This window comes from Canis lupus, chromosome 1, assembly GCF_011100685.1.
Source record: "Canis lupus familiaris isolate Mischka breed German Shepherd chromosome 1, alternate assembly UU_Cfam_GSD_1.0, whole genome shotgun sequence".
NCBI classification, from domain to species: Eukaryota; Metazoa; Chordata; class Mammalia; order Carnivora; family Canidae; genus Canis; species Canis lupus.
This window is the reverse complement of record NC_049222.1, coordinates 47,836,718-47,849,647: the sequence shown is the minus strand read 5'-3', so window position 1 is coordinate 47,849,647 and position 12,930 is coordinate 47,836,718. Positions and strand designations below refer to the sequence as shown.

Here is a 12,930-nt window from a genome sequence, read left to right as displayed (position 1 = left end):
TACCCAATTAGAAGATTCCCTGAAACAAGAAACCATACTCACTGCTCATGGGCATGCTGGTGTGGTCCACTCACTTTAGAGCCCACAGATTTTTGGGATGAACCAAGAACAGAACTCAGGCTCTGATTCTTCTTTTTCCATCTCACGCAAGAATGGTTCTCAAAGTGTGGTCCCAAACCAGCAGCACCGGTGGTGTCACCTGGGAACCCGTAGAAATTCAAGTTCGGGGCCCCACCTCCTGAATCAGAAACTGTGGTCCAGCAATTTGTGATTAACATGCTCTGGGGCCGGAGGGGGCGAGGGCGGGGGCAGCAGCTAGCTACGTTACCACGACTCAACCAATAATGCCTAAAACCTCAGAAACATGATCACAGCTCATATAATATCCACGCACATTAGTGAGAGTCCAATGTCTCCCTTAGAAGGAAGCTTGTTATCAATGCCACAATCTTTCTTGACAGTAGAGATGGCTAATGAGTCCGAGAAGGGGGGAGGGGGGAAGTCTTAGGAAAAATATTTTTATTTCAGAGAACTACCTGTTACTTTCATAATAAAACTACAGAAACGGGCATTTGGGTGGCTCAGTGGTTGAGTGTCTGCCTTTGGCTCACATGTGATCCCGGGGTCTTGGGATGGAGTCCCACATCAGGCTCCCTGCAGGGAGCCTGCCTCTCTCTCTCTCTCTCTCTCTCTCATGAATAAATAAAATCTTAAAAAAAAAAAAAAAGACCCTACAGAAACAGAATGAAATTTTTTACTTATCAAAAAGGGGAATGTTTTTAAAAATTACACATATAGCAGTCAATACTAGAAGTAGTTTAAATATCAGAATTTTAAAACACAATGTCCATATTCTTTGGTATCATCTTAGCTTTAAATGATTAAGACAAATCAACATAATGTAACTACAGATCTCAGTAATCTAGAAGCTACTGAGTTTTCTAGGTGTGGGAGGGAGGTGGTTTGAGGACAGTGAAAGGGCTTTACTTGTTGGGCAGGACAATCACAAGACAAAGCCTGACACATCAACAGAAAGGCTATAAAATCTTAAATTCAACTCTCGACTCTAAAACCTTAGGAAGGTGGGAAATGTTAGGAAGTGATGAAAACCCAGTCCTGCCCTTCGAAGGCTAGTGGCTCTGCTTTCTTCAAGCTCCTGAGGGAAAGGGTACAGTCAGTCAGGCAGGGTAAAATTACAAAAGTACTTATAAAGCAGCAATTTTTAAGAACTTCAGGTTCAGTGCTGGTTTTCAGTAAGTTTTTAGTGATTTTTAAAATTAAGAAACTTACTTTCTCTCCTTTGGAAGAAGAAAATACGGTGCTTAAGGAAGTAAAATAAAATTTTAAGTTTCCATTTGCAATCCTGCATGCATTAGAATTTTTCCATTAAAGTGCCACTTACTAGTTATAGCACTAATTTAAAACACTTTTTTTTTTTAATCTTAGCATAATTCAAAGCAAATTAACAGAAGGTAGGTATGTTTGGGAATCTGCTTTCAGGGCTTGGTTAAATGACAACTAGCTTTTAAATGGGGAAAAAAATGAACTTGTTTTCTTCCTCATTACAAAAGCAACAAATCTTTATCACTCCAAATCATGAGAATTCAAAACAGGCTAAAAGATGAAAACGAAGTTCCTGAGTGCAACCACCATGAGAAAGGCAAATAATATTAACACACATTACCTACATTTTCAAGCCGTCTTCGTGAATTTGCGTTAGAAAATACATTTAAACTGATATTTAAGTGGTACATTTCAAACAGCACGTTAATTTTTGACTGTCAAGTCTCTTAGGCAAGGATCTAGAGCTTATCATCCTCCCTTCCTGCACAGAGGCTCCTGAAGGATCTGCTGAACTGGGTAACTTGGATCCTACAAGACAGAGTCTGGTCTATGCAGACTGTCGAAGTGCGTTATAGAAGTATCTTAAAAGTGACTGATGTGGGGGATGCCTGGGTGGCTCAGCGGTTGAGCATCTGTCTGCCTTCAGCCCAGGGCATGATTCCGGGGTCCTAGGATCTAGTCCTGCATCAGGCTCCCCGCAGGCAACCTGCTTCTCCCTCTGCCTGTGTCTCTGCCTCTCTGTGTGTCTCCTGAATAAAATCTTTTTTAAAAAAATGATTGATGTAACAGAATAAAGGTAAAAGTTCATTCACTGAATTACAGAAAAACACAGACCTTTTAAGATTCAGCACCTTAGAAAGCCTCACGGGTTGAGAAGCTGCACCGGGAGGCCCCACTGTGCTGGGCAGAAACCCTGCACTCCAGGACCTACAGCTCTGGTAAGTGCTGTTGAGGCCTGGGGTTGGGGTGAGGCCTTCCGTGCTGACGTCCCAAGTGGAGGGAGCACCAGGCACTGAGCTCACCTGTTGTTCAAATGAAGGAGTCTGTGAATGATGATGGGTAACAGCTCCCAGGCTAATAATGGTGCCTCTTTCACCCTCCTTAACCCACCACCTAAAGTTTCCAAGTCTCTTTGACGTAAAGAACCACCACTAACAGGTGATTCTGCCTCCTGCCTGCAGGTAATGATGCTCCATTTTCAAAGACTACAAATAGCTCAGTAGAACTGAGTCATATGGAATAACATCCTCAAGCACTGTGTTTACAATATCTAAAAATGAGTAAGTAGGGCTAAATCCATCATGTGCTTTTTTAATAGTCAACAAAGGGGGGGGGGGAACCTTAGCTGGAAAGTGAAATATGCCCACAGTCTGTTATTTTGATCACTTGACTTAAGGTTTGGTTTCCACTAAAATGCTTCACTACTCTGCTTTTTCACCTTTTTCCCTCCAAAGAAGAGACTGGCGCTATGTGTGCACATATTCCCCTCCTCCACTTTATAGTCTGTTACAAAGAATGCTATGACTCGGGAAGGGGGGGGCGGTGCCTGGATGACTCAGTCTGGTAATCCATCAGACTCTTGATTTCGGCTCAGGGTCTGCACTCAGTGGGGAGTCGGCTTGAGGATCCCTCTTCCTCTGTCCCTCCTCCTACTTGTGCTTGCTCTAAAATAAATAAAACTTTAAAAAAAAAAAAAAAAAAAAAAGCTCCGACTTGAATTTTGTCCCAGGACACATGGCAGTCCCAAGTTCCATCCTGGGACTTCATGATCCTGGGCCTAAGGCAGGCACTTAACCGCTGAGCCACCCATCATGATGATGAAAATCTATTATTCAAAAGTGGGCAGGAAGGACACTTGTTTTATCATCGACCCTAAGCAGAAGAATAAGGGTGATCTCCCCTGACATCTGAAGTCTGTATTTCTGGTACCAGTATGGCTGGAAGGACAACTGAACCAGGAATTCAAGTTAAAGTGGCCACAAGAATGTAGTGTCCCCAGGAGACCCAGCACAAGCAAAGACGAATTCTCGCTGGAAGACTGTAACTTCAATCTGGGTATCAAAATTCCCTCAGCTGAAGTTCCAAGGAAAATGAGCAACTCACAGGAAACACACACACACAACACACAAGAAAACAAGGCACCATGAGTAAGTGAGCAGAAACAGATGGCTGAATTAGACTTCACATACCAGAACAGACACAAACTAGAAATGTTTAATATGCTTAACAGAAGCTTAAACATATGAGCAAAGGATGAGACTATAAAGAATGACCAAGCAGATTTGAAAGAGAACCAAATATAATTTCTAAAAACAGAACTGAAATGAAAGTAGTGGATAAAAGAGCAGTTGTGGCCCGAAGAAAGCAAGAGTTGTGAACTGAAGGTAAGAACCCAGGGAATTATCCAGAATGTAGCACAAACAGAAAGAACGTGGCAGGTTTGGAGAAGTGAGAGGTCTGCTGGGCCTTTTCATGCTAATTAGAGTTCCAGAAAAAGAATAGGGAAAAGGCAGGTTCAGGAAACAATCATTTCTGGGAATTCTCTATAACTGCACTCCCTCCCAAGGCAGCCACTAGCCACGTGTGGCTATTTAAAATTTAGGGCACCTAGGTGGCTTAGGGGTTGAGCATCTGCCTTTGGCTCAGGCTCCTGTCATGATCCAGGGGTCCTAGGATCCAGTCCCGCATCAGGCTCCCCACAGGGAGCCTGCTTCTCCCTCTCTTTCTCTCTCTCTCTCTCTCTCTCTCTGTCTCATGAATAAATAGAATCTTTAAAAAATAAATAATAAATAATAAAATAAAACTTAAAACACAGTTCCTCAGTCCCACTAACCACATTCAAATTCTCATTAGCCACATGTGGCAGGCAGCTGCGAGCAGGACTGCACAGATGTAGAACATTTCCGACATCACAGAAAGTTCCACTAATGCACTATTCTAGAACCACTGAAATTCTCATCCTTGGACCCAACAAAGTTCAAGCTGTGCCCACACATGGGCACGCTGAGATAAAACTGCAAGGGAGGAATGCTCCCCAGGTGGTCTCAGAAAAGGGCGGAGAGAGGAGTCAGGCCATCCTCAAGGAACAGCATGAGATCGCTAATTTGTTAGGAGTAACTCCAAGAGCCCACAGAGGTCAGGGGAACATACCTTCTAACCCACCTAGAACACTGTCAACCTCGAAACCTATCTTTCAAGCATGAGGCAAAATACATTTTTACACACAAGAGATTTACCAACATCAAATCTTCTCCAATAGAAACTCCACAAAGAATTCATTTTAAGTAGAAGGAAAATTATCTGGAAGGAGGAGGACTAAAACGTAAACAGAAATAGCAAAAATATGATAAAATTTTGGTTAAATCTAAATAAGCATAGCTAAATAAAAAATAGAATGTCTCATTTTTGGTGGAAAAGAATTACAATACTGGGCAGTAACCAACTATACTGGAGGACATGACTGGAGTTGAATATTTTTAAGATTTTATTTATTTATTTACTCATGATAGGCACAGAGAGGGAGGCAGAGACATAGGCAGAGAGAGAAACAGGCTCCCTCTGGGGAGCCTGAGTCAGGACTTGATCCCAGGACCCTGGCATCAAGACCTGAGCTGAAGGCAGAGGCTCAACCACAGAGCCACCCAGGTGGCCTTTTTGTAATTTAATTCAGGAGGGGGGTAATGATAGTAACTTCGGACTTTAACTTAGAAATGGTAACATACATGCTTATGATAACCACTGGAAAAAACTGACATATAGGACAAACCGTCCAAAAAGTTGAGGTGGGGAGGGGATGGATGAAATAAGAGGAAGAGTGGGGAGAAAAAAAAAAAAAAAAAAAAAACTTCTGTTGGTCCATAAGATGGGAGCCAGAAATCCAAACACAACAGTAAACACAAATAATAACAGACAAAACTCCCTAGCCACAAAGACCACTAGACTAGATAAAAAGGGTAAAATTGTGCTATAGGATTTTATATATATGCCAGGCAAATATTTACCAAAAGAAAGCCAGTGAAACGACGTTAACATCAGACAAAATAGTCCTTAGGACAAAACACACTGGAGATCAAGAGGGTCCCTTCATACTGGTAAAAAGTTCGATTCACCTGGAAGAGGATACTAATTCTAAACTTAGAGTAATTTTTTAAAAACACCATTTTAACATCTCCATCAAGTAGACAAAAGATCAGCTAGATACAGTAGACCAAGTGTAGTCTGTAAGGATACAGATGTGAACACATAATTAATGAATTCAATCTAAGAGACAAACATAGAACACACACATTGATTAGGGGATGAACATATTCTTTTTATGAACAGGTGGCACATTTATGCAAGCAGAACATATTCTTTTTATGAACAGGTGGCACATTTATGCAAGCAGACTACAGGAGAGGTACAAAGTTAGCCTCAACAAATTTTCAGGTACAGTATGTTTATCAATCAGATTCCCTGGTCACAATGCAATTAAGTTAGAAATCATTAACAAAAAGATAAATAGGAACACCCTATACTTTTGGAAATCAAAAGCACTTCTAACAACCATGGGTTAAAGTCTCAGAAGTATGAGGTTTGTCCCAAGTAACCTGAAAACATAAGAACCAATTTCTCATTAGTAAAATTGAATTAGATTTTTTTTAAAAAATTGCTAATACCCAAAGTGTAGATGTGTGTTTTTCACTGTGCATGTATACTTAAAAAGGAAAAGTTTCCTAAAACACACAATTAAAAGAATTGGACAGTTTACAGTTGGAGAAAGACTTTTCCCTGAACTCACTGGAATATCTTTTGTACTTTCAAACTGGACAGCAAGGAACCCAGGCAAGAAAATCCAACGTTCGTTTGTGCAATAGGTTTATCAAGAGCCTCACCTATGCCAGTCACAGAGGATTCAAAGATGAGCAGACACAGTCCCAGTGTCCGGGGGCTGAGAGCATCCTATGTATGACACAGCCACTGGAAGCAAAACATGTAAAATAGCGGCCCAGACATACAATGTGACCCTGTAACAGAGGTCTGGGGGATCAGGAAAAGCTTTCGGGAAGAAGGGATGCTTTGAACTGAAAAATAATGTGTTAAAACAAAGGCGTGTGGGAAGGGGGGGTATCTGGAGGGAAGAGGTCAGAGAAGAGCATTCCAGAAAAGAACAGAACAATACAGGTGAAGTTAAAAAGGTTTCGGTGGGCAAAGTAAAACTATCATTTTCAGATGGTCAATATAAAAACACAGTGCAGGGCAGCCCTGGTGGCCCAGGGTTAAGCCCTGCCTTTGGCCTGGGTTGTGATTCTGGAGACATGGGGTCAAGTCCCACATAGGGCTCCCTGCATGGAGCCTGCTTCTCCCTCTGCCTCTGTCTCTGCCTCTGTGTGTGTGTGTCTGTCATAAATAAATAAAATATAAAAAAAAAAAAAACAGTGCAGTAGAAAACTTTGCAAAAAATTTATGCTTTCTCAACTACTCCTTTCTCAATAAGAAAGTGGCTGACCTTTCTACTAGAGAATTTTTGGGGGCTATACAAATGCTGTCCAGATATTCTATTTATTAAGACATTTAAAAATTATGTGTATACAAAACTGAATAGTTAGCATTTCCTATACTGTTTTAAGAAACAATCAAATCCAACGTTAATCCTTAAGGCTCTATTAGATAGATTCTTTCTTTCACTCAAATAAAGAGGTTTTTGTTCAGAAGAGATAACAAAATATGCTTTCTACTGCTCTCACTAATGTAGATCATGGAATAGTCCTGAGCAGGTCACTCATTTCCTACCAGTATTTTCAACACTCCACGCCCCCTTAATTCAACCAAGCACTACCACAAATAGCTTACTTTAGATACTGGAGACAGAAAGTAAAAACAAAAACAAAAAACACACATCCAGGACCCCCAGAATCTTGTTAAAATGATTACTCCCAAAAGTGACTACGTAAGCACAAAAGGAACAAAATTAGTTACCAAAGGTTAACTCTGACATGGAAATTACAGCTACGTTATATAGGTATGGATTAACTTTCACTATTTTCACGCTTCTTTCGATATATGTGAGCCAAAAAAAAAAAAAAAATTATTTCCCAGGGCTTAATAAGTAAACTTAATTTACTCTTAAATCCACCAAAGGATTATGACAAAACACAACCTTCTGAGGTTTCTAGTAGAAGCCAAGACTTTACAGACATACTAGCCCTTCACCGCATTTGTCAAGAGAGATAAGATTGGAGTCAGAATAACGTACCTACTTAAAAACTGAATTCTGCATCCTCCTTAGTGATTAGAAACAAAGACAATAATCCCTTTAAAATGTGCAGTTATTGATTAACTTTCTCTGGCAGTGGAGAATGGCCCCAATTAAAGTTTTTCTTCTAAAAGTTCATTTCTTTCTATTGTGAGCATAGCAGATTTTTTCTTAATCACAACCATTCAAAGATAACTGCATCTCCGAAAAAAACACCTGAGAGCACTATGCAAGAAAATTAGATCTGAAGAGAATGAAGCCATTCTCTGTAAATTCAAAGGGAAACTCAACAATCACCCTACACAGCCAGACACTGTTATATTTTTCATCACTTGAGGCTTGCAGCAAGAGCCTGAGCGCCACAGAAGTCTTAAATTTCATAAAAAGTTAGAAGTCGGTACTGAGTAGCATTCTCACCACCTACTCAATTAAAGAGAGGAAAGGAAAAACCCCAAACTGCTCTGATGTCAGCAAAGGCAGGGGTGGGGTTTCGGAGGGGGGGCGGTGAAGGAAAACTTTCCTCCTCCCTGATAACAACGAAAAACTGAGGCTGATTTGACACACAGATCATGGGAAAAGAGGGAAAAAACCGGAGAACGGAATTAGGGTCCTCCTTTAGCAAGTGCTTCTTTGCTCTCCCTTTCTTAAATTGGAAGTGGCTCCACATCATGTAAACATGGAGATGAACACCACATGGAACGGTGATCAGAAAGGAGAAAGACTCGGAACCCTGTTGAGAACCCTGTTGAGTCGGCCTCCAGAGAAGTGCAGGTAATAAGGCAGGAAGTGCTTACACAGCATGGTTTGCTGAGGACACATGCAATTCTGGTTTAGTACGAGGAGTGCTCTCCTTTTCAACTTTACAGAAAAACTAAGTTCAGTTTTAACTACAGAATCAAGTTTTCATGAGGTATACCCGTGCTAGCTGCTAACCTGGGTCCCACTGAAAAGGAGGATACAGGTAACACGCATCAGCAGATCAGAGGGCAAAATACCACAGACGCTGACCACTGCTGAACACACATTTACCACAAACCGCTTTTAAGGTTGTAAGATGAGTGCAAGATAGGACGCATAATTGGTCATTTCTGGAATGTTTGGTAACAAAGCTCAAAAATCAAATTTCCTTAGAAATCCTTGGCTTCAGTCTTGTTTTTAAAAAGATCGACACAAAATTATGCGTGTTACAAAGGTACCAAGTCCTACCACATCTAGTAAACCAAGGAAGAGCCCAGTTGTTGATGTAGTAACGAGCAAGTAATTACTTCAGTTAACAGCAGACAACAGGTTCCCTGGAGGGAGAGCTCCATTTCTAAAAATAATAATAATAATAATTAATAATAAATAAACACTGCACCTAGGCAGATTCAGAGCACAAATTGTAACAGAACTGAAATGACATCAGACAATCTGGCCTTTTTTTAAAATTTATTTTTTGTTGGTGTTCAATTTGCCAACATATAGAATAACACCCTGCGCTCATCCCATCAAGTGAATCTGGCCTTTCAAAGGGATTTCAAATTTTGTATCCTCTCCTAAATTTTCCTCGAACCTCACACGAACACACAACAGCAGCAGCTTAAGGTTTTCAGCAACCCCAAAGCAGCTCAGACATGAAGATGGAAGAGGGTGCTGATGCTCTATCAAGGTGGCATCACAGAAACTATTTGCAAAAGTGGAGCCATTCCCTACACCACATCCCTAGGTCTATGCAGGAGGGGTCTCCTGCCAGGAGGCCTCCGCGGTCGTGACTCCCCAGGGACTGTTCTGCACGAAGGACTGAAGCAGGCGGCGCGGGGGTGGGGGTGGGGTGGGGGGTGGCCCCGGCACGCTCAGGTAGCAAAGGGTGACTGCCAAGGCCACCACCAAGACCCTGAACTAAGCAAACCGCCGCTGCTGGCCGGTGACCGAGCTCCAGCCAGGGTTCCACCGCGGAAATTCGGGCCTGGGCCTTTTTGCGAGCGAACTCGTTACTGAAAGCACAGTCATTTCCCTCTTTGCATTTCATTCACGCTGGAAATACACCAAACTGAAAAGGTAGCAAAACAAAAGAGGGGGGGAAAGAAGAAGAAGAAGAAGAAAACAGAAAAAAAAAACAAGAAAAACGAAGGAAGTGGAGGCGCGGGGTGGTCGCCCGTTCTCCTCCCTCCCTCGGCAGGGGCACCGGCTCGCGGGCGGCCTCCGAAATGCCCAGTGGCCCCCGGCGCGGCTCGGGGCGCCCCAAGGCCGGCCAGCGCGCCTGGGCTCCCAGCCTCCCGGGGCGCGGGCGGCTCCCCCCTCACGGCGAGCCCGGGCCGCGGGAACTTTCCGTCGCTCCGGCCCGGCCGCAGCCCACGCTCAGCCGCAAACTTTGCAGACGGCGCGGCGGCCGTGCGGGGTCCCGCCGCGAGCCCCCGGCGCCCCAGCCCCGCGTGACCGGCCGGCGGGCCCCGCCGCCGCCGCCGCCGCCGCCGCCGCCCGGCCCCGACCCTCCGCGACCCGCCCCGACCCTCCCCGCGGGCCCGAGCGGCCGGCCGGCCGGGCCTGCGCCGCGCGCCCCTCACCTTGGTGGCCATGGCGGGCGGCTCCTCTCGGGCGCCGCGGCTGCCGGCCTGAGGCGGGAGGGCGGGCGAGGGCGGCGGCGAGGGCGGCGGCGGCTACGGCTGGGCCCCGGCGGCGGCGGCGGCGGCGGCGGCGGCGGCTCCGCCTCGGCCGCGAGTCTCGGCGCTCGGCGACTCCGGCCGCCGCCCGCTCCTCCAGTTCCTGAAACTCCCCGGCTGCGCGGCCCCCGCCCCTGCCGGCCGAGCCTCCCATTGACCGCGGCGTGCGCGGCGCGGCGCGGCCGGCGGAAGCGCGCCCGGTGCCCTGGGCCGGCCCGGCCTCCTCGCCCACTTTCCGCCCCCGCCCCGAGCCTCCGCCCCGGCCCTCGCCGCCGCCGCCGCCGCCGCCGCCGCCACGGCCAGCCGCCGCCACAGCCGCCGCCACAGCCACCGCCGCCGCCACAGCCGCCACCGCCGCCGCGCGCCCTTTGTTCCGGGCGGGGGTCGGCGCCCGCGCCGCGTGGCCGCCCGCGGGAAGACTTGGCGGGGTGTGAGGACCCGCTGGGGGCCCCGGGGGAGCGGCCGCCCGGGTCTGTGGGCCGTCCGGGGCCGCGCCCCCTTGCCGGGGGTCTCTGGCGGGGGTGGGGGGTGCGCTCAGCCCAGGGAAACGAAGTGCTAAATCTACAGGAGGGACGGAGGGGAATAATGGCTTCCCGGGGAGGGCAAGATGGAGTCACTCCTGTCAGGTAGTGAGCTTGTGAGGAAAGCGGCCGAGGGCCCCGCGGCTGAGACCAGCTGTCACCTGCGCCGGCACCGTCCTCAGTGCGGCCCCAGACCCTGCGAGACCAAGACCCGGGGGCCGGTGTCACCAGCCGCAGAAGAGGCCCGCAGAGGCCCACAGCCGCCTGAAGCCCTGAGACTCTCCAGGCGCCGACCCTGTGGGAAAGGCCGCTGCCCCCGAGGCTCTGCCTGCTGGGTCTCTGCACAGAAAGAGATCCTCAAAAAAAAAAAAAAAAAAAAAAAAAGGAAGGAAGGAAGGAAGGAAAAAAGGAAGGAAGGAAAGAAAAAAAGAAAGAAAGAAAAGAAAGAAAGAGAAAGAGAGAAAAAAAAGAAAAGAAAAAAAGAAGAAAAGAAAAGAAAAAAGAAAGAAAAAAAGAAAAGAAAAGAAAAAAAGAAAAGAATCCTCCAGGGCTGGACCAGAACAAGCAGTGAGCATGGAGGGCTGACCCTGACCAGGCCGAGTCCTCCTCTCAGCTGTGCCCAGGGACCGGCTTGGCCTTTGGTTCCTTAACTTCTCACCTTCATGGATTCTTCTTTGCTGTGTGACTTTGTATTAGTATCTTGTCTTGTGTGATGTGTGTGAAGCCCGGTGACATGCGTAGTGAAAAGTGAAAGGTCATTGAGCTTGGAATCCTGAACCTGCTTTACGACGATGTTAACCTTGTTTGATGATTGAATAAAGCTGACGCTGTGGAAAGACACAACTTGTGTACGGGCCTTAAGAGGGTGCTGGCAAGAGTTGACTTAGTCGGCAGGATTCCACGTCACTGACTCACTACATGCTTTTAGAGAATTTGGAAGAATTGGGAAAAAAAAAAAAAAAGGCTCCTTGAGTGTTGCTGGGATTGACTACAGCAGAATTAAAAACAATGAGTTGGGGGATAAATGTGTGTGAATATAGGCTTTCCGGGTGTCTTGCTTGGGGTGAGATCCTAAGGTATTGGCACAGGCAGGTGAAATGGAGACCAGCTCTGTGCAGGGAGTAGTTGGCAGTGGAAGCTTGTCTGGCTTACTCCTCTGCAAGCCAGGCATGAGGTAGAACTAGCTAAAGCCGAAACTCAGGGAGACCACCTCAGAAAGGAACTCGGAAGCTTAGGGAAAATTAAGCCATTCAGGAGCACTGTAAAAATGCATGTCAGTGGGGGCCAAAACAAATCCTTTGTTTTGAAGAACAAAAATTGTGTAAAAACCTATATACAGGGGATCCCTGGGTGGCTCAGCAGTTTGATGCCTGCCTTCGGCCCTGGGTGTGATCCTGGAGTCCCGGGATGGAGTCCCACATCAGGCTCCCTGCATAGAGCCTGCTTCTCCTCTGTCTGTGTCTCTGCCTCTTTCTCTCTCTCTGTGTCTCCCATGAGTAAATAAATAAAATCTTAAAAAAAAATACTTATATGCATATCCCAGGTATAAGTGGAAACTAGAACTCTACATAATTAAATTGTATATAACAGCTGCTAGAATATAAGAAAGGAAGAAAAATGTGGGCATTAGGTAAATACCTCAAAATGATAGTGGAAAGGCCCAGAGGTCAGGCATCATACATTGTGTAGAAGACCTGTGGTACCCCCATGGAACTAGAAGTCAGAAGAGGCTCACAACTAGGATGTAATTATGGATCTGAAGGATCCTTAACATGTAAAACTGTTAGTAGCCCCAGCTCCCCCTGCAGAGGGTCCCATCTTACCAATGAAAACAATGCAGCTAGACCAGGACAAATATAAGGCCAAGGAGCTAGCTAACAGAATAATAAGGAAGGCCAAACTGATGAATAATTTGAGTTTAAAGGACAAACCACTCTTGGGACCACAGGATCCCCACGTTAGGACGCAGGAGACTATGGTAACTCCATGGTAAGGGGATGATTCTCAAAGCAGACCTATTATTACAAGGAAAAGAGTGGCAGATTATAATCACAGGCAAAGGCAGCCCATAGAAGTAGCAGAAGATAGTGAATGTGTTCACACTGAACTTTAGAAGATTAGGACAGATTCCTGTCAAAAACATATATGATGTAGACTGGTTGCTCTTTGCGTGGGATAGTGGAGCAAACAC

General features: G+C 45.9%; 1 protein-coding gene across 1 annotated transcript in view; it reads right to left on the bottom strand.

Moving 5' to 3' along the window:
* The window catches only part of SNX9 (sorting nexin 9), a 111,283-nt gene extending 102,379 nt beyond the window's left edge, over positions 1 to 8,904 (bottom strand). The window contains exon 1 of the mRNA XM_038526430.1: positions 8,845 to 8,904. Coding sequence (XP_038382358.1) covers positions 8,845 to 8,889 — 45 coding nt within the window. The 5' untranslated portion in view covers positions 8,890 to 8,904. The remainder of the gene's footprint in view (positions 1 to 8,844) is intronic.
* Between the last annotated feature and the right edge of the window lie 4,026 nt (positions 8,905 to 12,930).